General features: G+C 38.2%; 1 protein-coding gene across 5 annotated transcripts in view; it reads right to left on the minus strand.

Moving 5' to 3' along the window:
* Window positions 1–14,209, minus strand: part of zranb3 (zinc finger, RAN-binding domain containing 3) — a 180,865-nt gene that overhangs the window by 102,737 nt on the left and 63,919 nt on the right. For all 5 annotated transcript variants that reach the window (XM_030746915.1, XM_030746910.1, XM_030746895.1 and 2 more), the window contains exons 3-4: window positions 1,413–1,431; window positions 951–1,129 (exon numbers count right to left, since the gene is read on the minus strand). In XM_030746915.1, coding sequence (XP_030602775.1) covers window positions 951–1,129; window positions 1,413–1,431 — 198 coding nt within the window. The remainder of the gene's footprint in view (window positions 1–950; window positions 1,130–1,412; window positions 1,432–14,209) is intronic.

A 14,209-nucleotide genomic window follows, 5' to 3' on the forward strand; every position in this document is an offset into this window, starting at 1 on the left:
CCCCTGTTGTAGGGTCTTTAACTTAGAATATAAAGCACCTTGAGGTGACTGTTTTGGTGCTATATAAATAAAATCGAATTGAACTGAATCCTCACCTTCTCTTTAAAGTTACTTATTGCAGTTTCATGTGTTTAAAAATATTCCAAAACCTCATAAAATTAAATTATCCCTAGAATGAGAAGAAGCAGCTGCTCTGCCTTTGTGTCCAAAACGTGTATTGCAATGAAGAGTTATCAGATGAAGCCTTGGCTAGGCTGCACTTCTATGTAATACCACAGCAATGGTGTAGTGAGCCAATATATTTAACCAGGCACATTCTTATTTACAGCGGCAGTCTGGCAAAAGGAAACGGAAGCTAAATAAAAGCACCAGCACACGTGAAAACTGCCCCCGGAGGTCAAAAATAAACAAAAAATTAATAATTCACCTGGTAGACAAACACTGTTATGGATCCCGAATTTCACAAGCAGGCCATGTCTAGTTTTTAAACCAGGAATAGCAGCAATTTGAAGTTACATATTTCTGTCAAACTGCAGCTTTAATAAGCTGTCAACCTACTATTGTCTTTAACTCAGGCTTCATCAGTGTGACAAGTTTAAACTTTCATATGGAGTCAGTGCATTTCACAAATAGTGCAAAGAATAAAATGATGTTTGCTGGCTATACATTTAGTGTCAATTTGAAGGAGACGATTAAACTTGATCTTAAAAATACATTTTAATAAGAACCGGCTCCACCTGTCGAGCACTAATTAGCAGACAGACACAGGTGGAGACTAGCCTGTGAACATTTAAGATTTAAATGGTCAAGACAGCTTTAAGAAAGTCAGAAGAGTCAAAACCAGTAAAACAAGAAACTGACAACAGATACGCATTACTGCGTGCACAGTATGGAGGCGATTTTGAGAGATGAAGGTCGAAGTGTGGGTGGGTGGTGGTGAGATGACCTACATGGTGTGGCTCTTGTTCTCCACCAAACTGATGTCTCCAGGCTGCAGCTCGGGGATCCACCTCTCCAGCTCCTCGATCCAGGGATACTTGAGGGACGAGGGCACCACCACCAGGAGGGGCCACTCCTGCCTGAAGGCGTACGCCGCCGCGATGGCCTGCACCGTCTTCCCAAGACCCATCTGGGCCGAGCAAATAAACACATGGCGAACGGGGAGAAAAACAAGTCAATTGCGCACTGACTCTGTGGCAAATTGCATATGACGGCTGAGCTGATGTGAGGCCCAAGAGTAATAAGGTCTCAGAATGATTCTAGTGTCAAAACCGATTAGGCACATGGGAGTGCAGCAGAGGGATGACAAATTAATTTGGAAGGCATGCAGCAAACTCTCAGGTTCATTTTTTTGGGGGTGGGGGGGGGTGGGTGGGGGGGGGGGGTCCTGAGCCAGCGTTGTGTGTGCTTACCTCATCAGCAATCATACATCTGTAAAACAAAAGAAACAGAAAACTTTATCAGACTTTGTGAAGCTGACTAGAAAGTAGTGGGTTCGATATAAGACAGACTTTATAGTTTACATATAAAGACATCAGGAGCCTTATACCCTCGACCTTTCTGGGGCATGTACACAAAGTAAAAGTTGTGAAGCACCAGCAGAGACCTAGGTGCTTTTGGACACACTACAACTCTAAAACTTGTAATTTAGGTGTTAGGTAGTTCTTTGAGTGCCATTCTTGTACTTCAATATTTATGTTGTTGTTTCTGCATCTAATGTAGCCGAGTACCTTTGGAGACCACAATGTTTATGTATTTGGGTTCATCCAGTTCTTAAAAAAAACAACACAAAACACACACACACACAGAAAAAAAAAACAAACTTGCTGAGTATTGTTGAAGCCAGGGCTCCACTCACTGTCTAGCAGGCAGCAAATTTAATTCAGGTCAGTTCTTTGGGGAGAAGTTGAGCATTTGAGTGTCTGTTTGTGTAACTCTTTGGCTACACAGAGACAGAGATTGTGGGAATTTAACCAACAGTCAGTGATGCTACGCATTAGGTAGACTTCTGATGGTCAACAACGGGAAAGGGAACATTAGAGCGTGCCACAGAGGGGAGGGAGCCGGAGAAGCAGTGGAAAATTTGATTGTTTTTTTACACTTAGTTTCATTTCGCTACAAAAAAAGCTATTTGTCTATTATGGGATCTACCATCTGTACAGCAGGGACTTAGCTAAAGCACCTACAGACTACCAACACACCATCATGTACATGCAGGCTCCTTTATGGCAGGACTGAACATTTCAAACTGAAAATCATCTGATCTAAAAGCTGCTTATTAAACAGAAGTCCACATGATACAAAATAAAAGCAAAAATTCCCAAACTAGAGCTTGACATCATTATTATCAGCTGACCTTGGTCTTTCACACATATTTGCATATATGTTGTCTGGTATGTCCCCGTATGAAAACTAACATGTTTCTGAAATAGAAGTTGGCCTCATCATTGCCTCCTTTCATCATATAGTACAGAATTTGTTGGTATTAAATCAAATCCAAAATCTAGTATCTGTCAGGTTCCACCTTAAAAGTGAGCACAGGAAAAGTCCAAAAAAAAATGACTAGTCCATACAGCACATGTGCACTTTTTCAAATACACAATATAGTACCAGTATAAACTTTTACACATAACCGCTAATACACTGTATGTATATAAATAACAGTAGCCAGTACATCAGTAAAATCCATCAAGGTTCACCCCAAATACAAGGTACATAATTACTGTGGCCCGTATGCGACATGTGATTGTTATACTTTTGCAATATACTCTGCATTGTAGTACTAGAAAAAAAAAATACTGCTTACATGGAGAATAATGTCTTATTTTCAAGCACGGTGTGTGAGGAAAGCTAACCGCTGCCATTTTAAATTGTATGAAGAAAATTGACATTTTCTTCTTTCCAAATCTGTCACACTGCCATCGTGGAAAAGCTTTTTTGGCTGGATGCATTGTGACATCACACCATTATGACTAACGAGAGCTGCAAAAAAATAATCAGTTAATTATACTAGTGTATGGAAAATCAGCAACTGCTTTGATAATGAATTAATCATTTAATTTTCAATCAAAAACAGCAGACATTTACTGGTTGTTATGGCTGCTGTTTGACATACTTGATTCATCAGGGATTCACAGATATATCGGCCAAATATCTGTTATCAGCCGATATTGGCCCTGATGACTGATACTAATGTCACCCCCCCCTCACCGAGGAGGTCACGTTTTTGGTAGTGTTTGCGTGCATGTGTGATTCTGTCTGCAAACACGAATGCTCAAAAAATTTAGAATGAATTGTCATAAAACTTTGTGGGGTGCAGAGTGAGGTCGTGTTATCAATCCATTAAAATTTGGCTTACATCCACCGAGGTCAACTTAATGATTTACTGGTCAAAAAGGGACAAAAAGTATGTGTGTATTATAACATACAGCATATAGAAAGCACCGTATAAAAATTTAAAATATGCCACATTTGACCTCTGAACTCTCCTTCAAGGTCAAATATGGTCCAACTTTCATAAAATTGACTTTTATCTTTAAAACTGCCTTTGTTTGTTTTAGCAGCTTTAGGAAATGATACTGGTATATGGGGATTCTAATTATAGCTTGCATTCAAATATCATGCCACATTTGACCTCTGACCTCACTTTTAAATTTCACATCTGCCTTTCTTTCAAATTGAACTCAGAATGTGCTACATCTCTGAGGTGGAGTGGAACGCTCTGCGACCTGGAGGGGGAGGGGGGGGCAGGGCTTGAAATGTCTTGCTCACATTTAAAGAGACCGCACCAAAACAAGACGCGCCTTAGAACAGGTGTAAACAAGGGGTCTGTGGAGCTGCAATAACGAGGAATTCAGACCAAAGCATTGCAGTTCTACTTTATATAGACCACAAGTGAATGATTTACATATGGAAGGAAGGATTTAAAAGCATGATATGTCCCCTTTAAATAAAAAGTGCAACTTTATACTGGATTCTGCAATGCAAGGCTGTTGACACTGGAGTAATCTGATTTTTTTTGTCCCAGTCAATAATCTGGCTGCAGCATTTTGAACTAATTGTAAATGAGGATGAGATGACTGACTAACCAGTGAACAGTGCATTATAGTAGTCCAGTGCAGCATAACCCTTTCCAAGTCTGATGGTTTTAAAAAAAATTTCAGTCTGGAGCTGGAAGAAACTGCTCTTGAGCAATGCATTATCTGTCAAATTTAAATTTTGTGTCAAATCTCAAGGTTGTTAATCTGGGTTTTAATAAAAGGGGTTACAGAGTCCTTCAACCTCTCAGTTAATAATGGATATCACTAATATTACCTTTCTTTTGGACTCATTAGACTGTAAGAAACTCTGGGACATCAATTTTTTTAATTTCCAACATGCACTCATTGAGCCTCCGTATGGAAGAGTAATTTACAAGATTCAAAGGTAAATATAGTTGTAAAGTTGTCTGCATAGCAACATAGCCAAAAAATTTTAAAACATCGAAGTTGCTGTTTATGATTTATTAGTTTCCCTTCTTTATTTGCTATGAAGTTGCTGTCACGTCTAAAGCACTTCGTATCATGAGTACAGAAAAGTGCTCTATGAATGAAGATAATTAATGTTAAAATGATCGAAGCAAGGGTTGTACAGTAACTGATTACGGTTGCATTGGTTATATCCTCCAGCCTTGGTAATGAAGTTAAAGCTTTTTAACCAGGTTGTCCACATTCATACAGCCTACGTAACACAAACAGTGGGAACATCTTGCAAGATGCACTTTTTCCAGCCCATCTTTGGGATGTTGTAGTTTCAACACAGCAAGACCAACATCAGCACCATCTTCCATCACATTATTACTAAGCAGTGTAAGAGCAGCCAGATTTTGTGAGCACTGCACTTTTTTTTTTTCTTTTAATTCCTTATGAGTTCTCCTTCATATCTTTCTGGAAAAAGAGATTAAGAAAAGACATCTGAGGTCATTTTTTTGACTTTGATCGCAACCAAAAATGCTAATTTTACAGGTTAATCTTTTCTTCTGGTAATTCTTATCATATTTTTGATCAAAGGCGTTAAGACATCTGATTTATATTTTTTATGTGATTGAATTGCAGTAAAATATCTTAGTATCTTACAGATGTCACAGCACTATGGACCACTTTGTGCCAGATTGTTTTCGGGTATAAAGTGAGCTAGCATTAAAAGGGATTCATCTGGAAGATAAACTAAGAGGACATAAACGTTCTATTAATTTGGACACATCATTGATGCTGTATTTGCCCAAACTAAAACAAAATGTGGCCTTATTTTGTTTAGCAGACTTTCATTGCCTCACTATCTCATGAGCTGCCTCTGCTACACCCCAGATAAACTGCAGACAAATTACAGCACAGTGGGATTAATAGGAAGTGTAATGGCTTTCCTACGTCACTCTGATATCAGTATTGACCAAATAGGCATTGGCCAATTAATCTAATTTAATCTCTATCACAATTTTGGTTTCCCACAATTAAATGACCATGATCAAGTGATACTGAAAATGCATGCTCCACCAACAGAGCACAAAGCAAAAGCAAATCAAGTGCTCCCTAAATCACTGCCTGATGACGTGCCTGCATGTGTCAATCACAGCTGGTCCCTGCAACTTGCAGCTTGAAGTTTCCTGGACTAGCCTGGATGAGTGGCGCTACATTGAAAGACAAATATACAGTAAAATTCGAATGCCTGCTGCTGCTTAAGAAGTTTAAGAGCTGGGCCCACGAAGCAGATCGTGATCCTTTACTTGGAAGTAGGGATGTCGTCAGAACCCATACGTCTCCATGAAGAATTTTGATAGGTCAGTTAAAGCTTTGGGCTGCTCGATAATGGGAAAAAACAAACAAACAAACAACAAAAAAACAAAACAAAACAAAAAAAAAAAAACCCAATCAGGATTATTTTGGTCAATACTGAAATCCAGATTATTTAACATGATTACTCACTGACTTTGTAAACACCGCATTTACTGCACTTAAAGAACAGTGAAAACCTTGAAATTTTGTGCATTTCTACAATTTCTTGAAAATAAATACTAAATAAAAACAGAATATATAAATAAAATACAAAAACAATATACAAAATATATAATTAAATTGCAATATAAATAATACATTATAAATTAAAGACAAATCATAAATAAATAAACAGAAAGGTAATGCCAATTATGGAGAAATAGGACGAAGTTATTTAGATCAAATTCATTTGGTCACATTTCAGTGCCAGAACATATTGACAGATCCTGAACATGTATTCAGAGGGTTTGGTAACGAATCAGGGTGTGGTGCTAATTACACCTGTGGAGCAAATATTGGTCGAGACATCTCCCTTGCTAATCATGCCCCAAAATTGGTAGAGACATAATGGATGTTATTTGATATTTCTCGGGAGGTGCGGGTCAGGCTAGTGTAGATTTTGCTCGATAATTAATGGGAATTAACACATAATGCACCTGCATAAGCATAACTGCCGGCCACGTCCATAGGTTATGTTGTAGGACCGCAAAGACTCAACTCTGCAGCTTGAATCAAGAGTATACAGAGCATAACATGACAAAATTCTAATAATAATTTTTTGTTGAATGCACTGTTTTTGTTCGATTAATTGCACAGCCCTAGTAAAGCTCCTGTTTCAGCAACACCGAAATATTGAACAGTTATCATAAATGTTAGCCTTACTGGTGCACACGTTAACATTAGCCATTTAACTGTTAGCGATAGCCACATTAGCCATCTGCTAAGTTATCAATAAGGCAGCAGCAAGTGGCTATGGCTAATTAATAAAACAATACCGTTAATGTTGGAGCTAGGTAGCAAACTTCATCAGTCCTGCTCATCTATAATGCTGATAGTGTTAATTAACAGTACAACACAATGATTTGTGTCTATAAAGTGTTATTTGATCAGTAATGAAAATATGGCCAAGCACAGGAAGTAAACAGAGCTGCAGATTAATACATTTGCCCAGACCAGTATTCTTTTAATCTTTTTTTTAAATTTTTTTTATCTTTATTAAAATAAAATTAAAAAAAAAAAAAAAAAAAGAAGAAAAGGCTTCTTAATTTTGTCATTTCCCCCCTGTAGTATTGAAAACGGTGTTTACCTGGGTATTGGTATTGAGTTTGAAATTCTAGCATTGTCACAAACCCTAACTAAAAAGAAATCACATGCAAAGAGCACTGTGGACTTGAACTACACCGCAAAGCAAGTGCCTGAAAACACACCACAAGTGAAGGCCGAGAAAGACAATGCAATGATTGCTAACATGAATTAAACAACACCGACTCAGACGTCCATAAAAGTCAGCGCATCCATCCAGCTCACAAAGACACACCAAAATCACAAACACCAAAATATGTGTCCACTGAAACACAGTGAATAGTGAAGGCTTCAGTGGTCAACACACTGGACAAAAGATCCTGTATGTTATCTTAAGATAGATATTTTTCCAAAGGGGAAAACCTGTGCTGATGAAAAACGTCACAGGGGAAACGCAGAGGTGATCTCACAGCTGTCGTTTGATTTGCTACGAGTCACGTCCAACATGCAGGTAAAATGAACAGAGTCAAAGACTTTATATTTTGTTTTAGGAGATGCACTTAGGCCAGGTGAATAAACACCTTATTTGTGTGCAAAAGACGTTTTAACAAAGGAATGTAAAAGTGAATGCAGTGCGTGTTGATTTCATTGAATTTACAGATGTGAAAGCAGTATTCAGTTTACATGACAGTGCAATAAAAACATTTCTGTTACTAAAAAAAAAAAAATCAATGAATTATAGTAATCATTTTAGTCATAACTGTGCAGCCCTACCTACATCTACTATTCCCTTTATATCGTACATCATAAACAATGAAAGCGCGACAGTCCTTGGCTGAAGTTGTCGTTGTGGAAAAAGTGCAACTAGATCAACCTCTGGTTCTCCCTGCCCAGTGGGTTTGGGCCGCATTGTCATGACCTTGCCTATTCATAAATGCTTCCAACATCATGTCAGAACAAACAGTGCGACAGAGCGGCTCTGAATACCTCAGACACCGTCTCTCATTATTCTTTCTCCTCCTCCCTCTCCCCCTCTCCCCATCTCCGCCCCATTTCTCTCTTTCAGCTGAGGAACATGATTAATGTGCACCTTGCCACTGGTGGTTTTTCTAATTGCCAGCACACCGGCCCAGTCAGCACAACACACACACACACACACACACACACACACACACACACACACACACACACACACACACACACACACACACACACACACACAGTCACATCAGGCTGGTATGTGTGTGAAAAATGCAAAAATACTCACCAGACACACACACGAACAAAAGGAAGCACACACATGTATGGATACAATATATGTGCTTGCGCATACAGCCACCCACACACACACACACACATACTGGAGAGGGAGTGCAGCTGGGGCAGGTGCTTGCCATTTCTCAACACATTAATCATCCTCCTTTAAATAACCTGAGTGTCGTCTTGACGGTTTGAGACTGCGAGCATGCTGCAGTGCTGTTGCCTGACGACGGCACGCTCTCCATCATCGCATCTTTCTAATGTTATCTCTGAAACCCACAAGCCCCAAAGTGTCAGGAAACGGGCCCCACTACCTCCTAAGCTGGCAGCGATGATTTGATGACTTTGACCTCTGCGCTGTGATGTGCTGTGCGGGCACCACGTGTAACCCCAATCTACCAAGCGCCTCTCTTCCGAGGACCAGTGCTGCTCTATGGTCAGTGGAGAAAACTGCTCGGGAGGTTGAATGCTGGATAAAAGGCTGACTTAACGGGTGCTCCAGAATAGGCTCACTGATTGCATACACAGTTATGGGCTCACGGTACAGTTTGGCTCTATAGCCTGAATCAAATCACAGCGGTTGGCAGCAGAAAAGGTTTAGGCAGGTTTTCACATGTTTTGATAGTATGTATGGCTTTAAAAGGAGACTTGAAACATCAGTTAAATAGAGCATTGTTCCACTTTTGCTTTTTGGCTTTTTTGTGCATGTCCAAAACTATTAAATTTAAAAAAAAACAACCTAATTTTATGCTAGTGGTCCCCAAAGTGATCACATTTTTTTTCCAGTTTTATTATTTTTTTATTGTAGATTTTTAATATCACTACACCTCAGCTTAACTACACTTTTTTCTATTCTTGTTTCAGCCAATTCCAAACAGACAGGAAAATAATCACATTAACACAGCATTGACCTCTTAAATATGCAGTTATGCAGCAGCTGGAAGTTTCTGTTCACCACATAAAACCAGAAAAGAATGAAAGAATGCTGAGCAGCATTTGAGCATAGAAACATATTTTTCTTGCTGCAAATGAAAGGTTGCTCAATTCAGACCATCCAGAGGTTTTGCTCCTGTACTCTCACTTAGTCTTTCAGACTCCTGAGGATGTAAGCATCCCGCATGGCAGGAAGCTTCCTTCAGCTGAACCAGAGTCAAAGTGAGGGTCTGACCTCTGGCCCTGCAGACACCGCCGCCGCCACCACAATCAAATGGCCTATGTCCTCTTTTATCGAGTGAGGGCCCCATGCAAGATGATTTTATCCAGCCTGGGCTCTTCTCAATAAACATTTTCCTTTGCTCAGCAGCTGCTGTTTAGAAATAAACCGATTTGATTATGCAGCTTTTGTCATAAATTCACATTCAATTGCTTTAAGAACAAAACATATCAAGTACAAACATAGTGTATGTAGAGCTCAGGATCGTGATGTCACCAATGCAATGCATTATGGGGTCAATGTTTGCAAGCTGATACTGGAATATACAGAGAAAGATGCTGGTTTGGGTTTGAAAGTTAAATTGTGGGCATTAGAAACTCGTCGGGATGGTGAGCTGCTGTGTTGTAAAATGACACAACTGTACATATGATCGCAATGGAAGCCCTTTATGGGATAACGTCAGATTTTTGTGCTTAGCCACACAGCAACAAGATGTGGCAGTTGTAGGTACAATGGGGTGCTATTGTTACACTTCAGTCACACGTCTGTTACAGGGTTACAGACTGCAGGTCATAGCTAAAGCAAACAACATCTTTATGCCTTTTTTTTTTTTTTAGTCAAAGGATCCTGACTGAGTAACAAGTCACACCTTGGACACACAGAAGTCACTGCAGGTGCCTCTGACTGCTATCAGAGAGCAGAAACATCACCCCTGCACCTGCTGCTGCACTAGGACACAAAGTGTTGTAAGGAAACATAATGAAATTACACAACACTACTTTACATCTGAATGACTTATTTATAAGATTCACAGCAGAGCTATTTCACCTATAAAAGGTAGAACATGTAAGGATACTACTACAGTGGAATATTAAATACCAAGCAAAACTTGATGCTTTATTAATCTGTATGCAATGCTGTGAGATGTAAAAGTATGAACTAAAATACATATTTGAAAAAGACAAAAGTATTACAGTACAGTATTAAAAATTACCTTTATAGAAAGTATCCTTGCAGGGCAAGAGATTTAAAAAAAAAAAATTTTTTTACCCTTCTTTGCATGGCTGAGAGTCCTTGACTGAATCCCACATGCATGAATGTGAGCTTGAAGCCATTTATAACACAATGTAACACGATGTTTGTCTTTGACAGCAAGTGTTATTTTCTACCCTTTTTACTGTAAAACAATAAAAAAAAATGACCAGTATTCCTGTCAAACTTTGGTTTTGTGGATTTTAGAATGACTTTTTGCCCCAAGATATAATTTTTGGACATAAAACAGCAAATTCAAAAGAAACAAAGATTTATTTTTGAAACTTCTGAAACTAATTTTTAAAATTAAAAATGAACAGTTTTTCTTGATTTGCCTGACAGGTAAGGGTTTATTGTTATTTTTTCATTTAATTGAACATTTTCCCCATTTAATAGGCAATTTTTGATGAGAAAATAGCTTAAAAAAAAAAAAGTTAGAACTTAAATGAAAACCAACAGTAACTGGCATTATATGGAAAAATGACACATTTGTAAAATTTGCTGGTGAACGAATCCAATGCTGAAATCCTGAGACCTCAGAGGGGCCATCACCGGCTGGCTCCAAAAGCAAGTCAATCCTTTTAAGTGCCCATCTTACCCAACCTAGTCCAGAAAACCATTTTGATCTTTATTGATTATTTTTTTCCATTTCATGACAATACAAAGGCTAAACTTGTTTTTAGAACTTCCCCATTCAAACAGTATCTGTTTTTAAAGTTATGCATAGTAAAGAGTACGGCCACATGAGTTTCCTCTTCTTCAGGGCTGTACTGAAGATAATCCAAGGAGCTGGCTGATAAGTTTCTCCACTAAACACATATTGTTAAAATCCTTAGTTATGCTAGCCAAAATTATAATCCACTTGCTGTTAAGTATTGACTTGCTAACCATACTGGCTAGCCAAGGCTAACATTGGCTGATAAATTCCCACTTCTACCCTTGTGTTCAAAAATGGCCAGGTCCAGTTTTATACAACTTCAGTTTATTAACTTTTATTAAGAAGTACTTGGTTTTATAACTTTGTACTATATATAATATGCTATTAGAATCTGTAGATATAGATGTAACTGTGCTCTTACATAATGGCCTTAATTTATTGATTTCATATTATATATATATATATATATATATATATATATATATATATATATATATATATATATATATATATATATATATATATATATATATATATATATATATATATATATATATATAAAAAATAATGTTAAATAAAATAATGTAAAATAAAAAATAAAATAATGTTTTTGTTCTCCTGTGTCTATTATATTATATAAAGATGAATGAATGCACAGTAAGTTTTAATGCATTTATTCTAAAAATGTATGTTTTATCAAATGATTAACTGAACATATTGTTTACATTGCAATATGTATTAAGTGCTTCCCCAAAAATCTATACATTATTCTCTCTCATAGGCAAATTGAACCCAGCAGGCTGGAACATTTATTTCTGATGTGCCACCTCCACACTTTGTTTCTATAAAAACCTCTTCTTTACATCCTGGATAGATACTGTCCAAACAATGGAAAGTTACCTATTAAGGCAACAGGTTACTAATGGTGGGGGAAATTTTTCATGCTGGTTAATGAAATGCGTCCCCTGCTGCTTTCACAAAAACAAAATCTATCCTGTTATATAATAAAAAATGAGAGTAAATTTCACGCCCTGTTAGGAGGAAATGGAATTTAGAGCACCTTAGGAAGCAAGGGATATTTTTTAATTTATAAAGGGAGATACCAGACCCAGTGACTACCTTTAGATTACTGCTAAGACGTGTCAAGAAGAGTCTAATGAATAACTTGTTCTGTTGCATTATGGAAAATGCAAAGCTTGATTTATACTACAGAATGAAGGTAAGCGTATCTGATGAACTGTGGAGCTTTGTGATGGTGATGTTTGCTTTGCTGTGTCTCTGTCTGTCTGAATGCCTCAATTCTTTCAAGATGTCAGAAATATTCCTTAGACATCTTGGACCATAGTGATATGACAGCATCACACAGTTGCTGCAGGTTTGTCAGCTGCACATCCATAATGCAAAACGCCTGTATTGAGATCTGGTGACTATGGAGGCCATTTGAGTACAGTTAACTTATTGTCACGTTCAACAAAGCAGTTTGAGATGATTTGAGCTTTGTGGCATGGAACATCCACATCCGGCAATCAGAAGATGGATACACTACAGTCATAAAGGGATGGACATGGTGAGCAACAATACTCAGATAGGTAGTGGCATTTAAACAATGCTTAGCTGTTTCCAATGGGGCCCAAAGTGCAAGAAAATACCCCCCTCACCATTACACCACCACCTGAACCACTAATAAAATGCTCATCCATTGAGAGCCTGCTGATATACTGTATCACAGTACAGTACAGCAGCTGCACTGAGGCAGACAGGGTGAGGCTTCAGAGGGTAGTCAAGACCGCACAAAGAATCGTTGGCTGCCCTCTCCCCTCCCTGATGGACATCTACACTTCCCGCTGAATCAGCAGAGCCAAAAACATCATCAAGGACAGCTCACACCCTGGCTTTGAACTGCCCTCTGACAGGTGCTACAGGTGCATCAAAGCCAGAACAAACAGATTCAAGAACAGTTTCTTTGCCAGAGCAATCACCACCCTGAACTCTCACACTCACCCACTCTAACAGTACAATACCCACATCTCTGTGCAATATTATATTATTCATACTGAACAATATCTATCACCCCTATATTGTGCAATATCCAATTCACAACAGTGCAATATTCATTCAGCAAGTGCAATAATCACATCTTCATTTTTATATGTACATACTTACTATTTACTTTAAATAAATAAATAAATAAATAATATATATATATATATATATATATATATATATATATATATATATATATATATATATATATATATATATATATATATATATATATATATATATATAAAAAATAAAAAAGTTTTATTTATTTATTTTTTTTTTTTTAGAAAGTGTGACTTTCATGGCACTGAACAGGAGTGGCCCTCCAATCTCTTTGTACACCCTGTACAAATAAAGGCATTCTATTCTATTCTAAGATGGATCCATGCTTTCATCTTAAACCCACCTCTGACCCTACCATCCAAATGTCACAGTAAAAATTAAACTAAAATAAAATAAATAAATCAAGGCTCATCACACTGTTCCTCTGCTCTCCAGTTGCGTTGAGCCCGTGCAAACTGCAGCCTCAGTTTCCTGTTCTTAGCTGACAGGAGCGGCACCCAGTGTGGTCTTCTGCTACTGGAGCCCATCTCCTTCCAGGTTCAACATGTTGTGGTTGTAACGAGTGGTTATCTGAGGTACTGTTGCCTTCATAATCAGCTCATAGCAGTCTGTCCATTATCCTCTGCCTTCTTTCAGCTGTTCCCTTTAGGGGTCACCATTGCAGATCATCTGCCTCTGTCTCAGTCTGTCCCTAGCATCCTGCTCAGTCACACCAACCCACTGCACACACCCCTTTATTACATCCATAAATCTCCTCGGTTGTCTTACTCTTTTTGCCCTGCCTGGCAGCGCCATCTTTAACATCCTTTGCCCAATATATCCACAATCCCTCCTTTGCACATGCCCAAACCATCTCACTCAGCCTTGTCCCTAACTCTGTCTTGAGTTGTCCCTCTCCTCTCTCACTGCCAGTACAAATACTTCGTTACTGTACTTAAGTAGATTTTT

The sequence above is a fragment of the Archocentrus centrarchus genome, chromosome 2 (assembly GCF_007364275.1).
Source record: "Archocentrus centrarchus isolate MPI-CPG fArcCen1 chromosome 2, fArcCen1, whole genome shotgun sequence".
Taxonomy (NCBI): domain Eukaryota; kingdom Metazoa; phylum Chordata; class Actinopteri; order Cichliformes; family Cichlidae; genus Archocentrus; species Archocentrus centrarchus.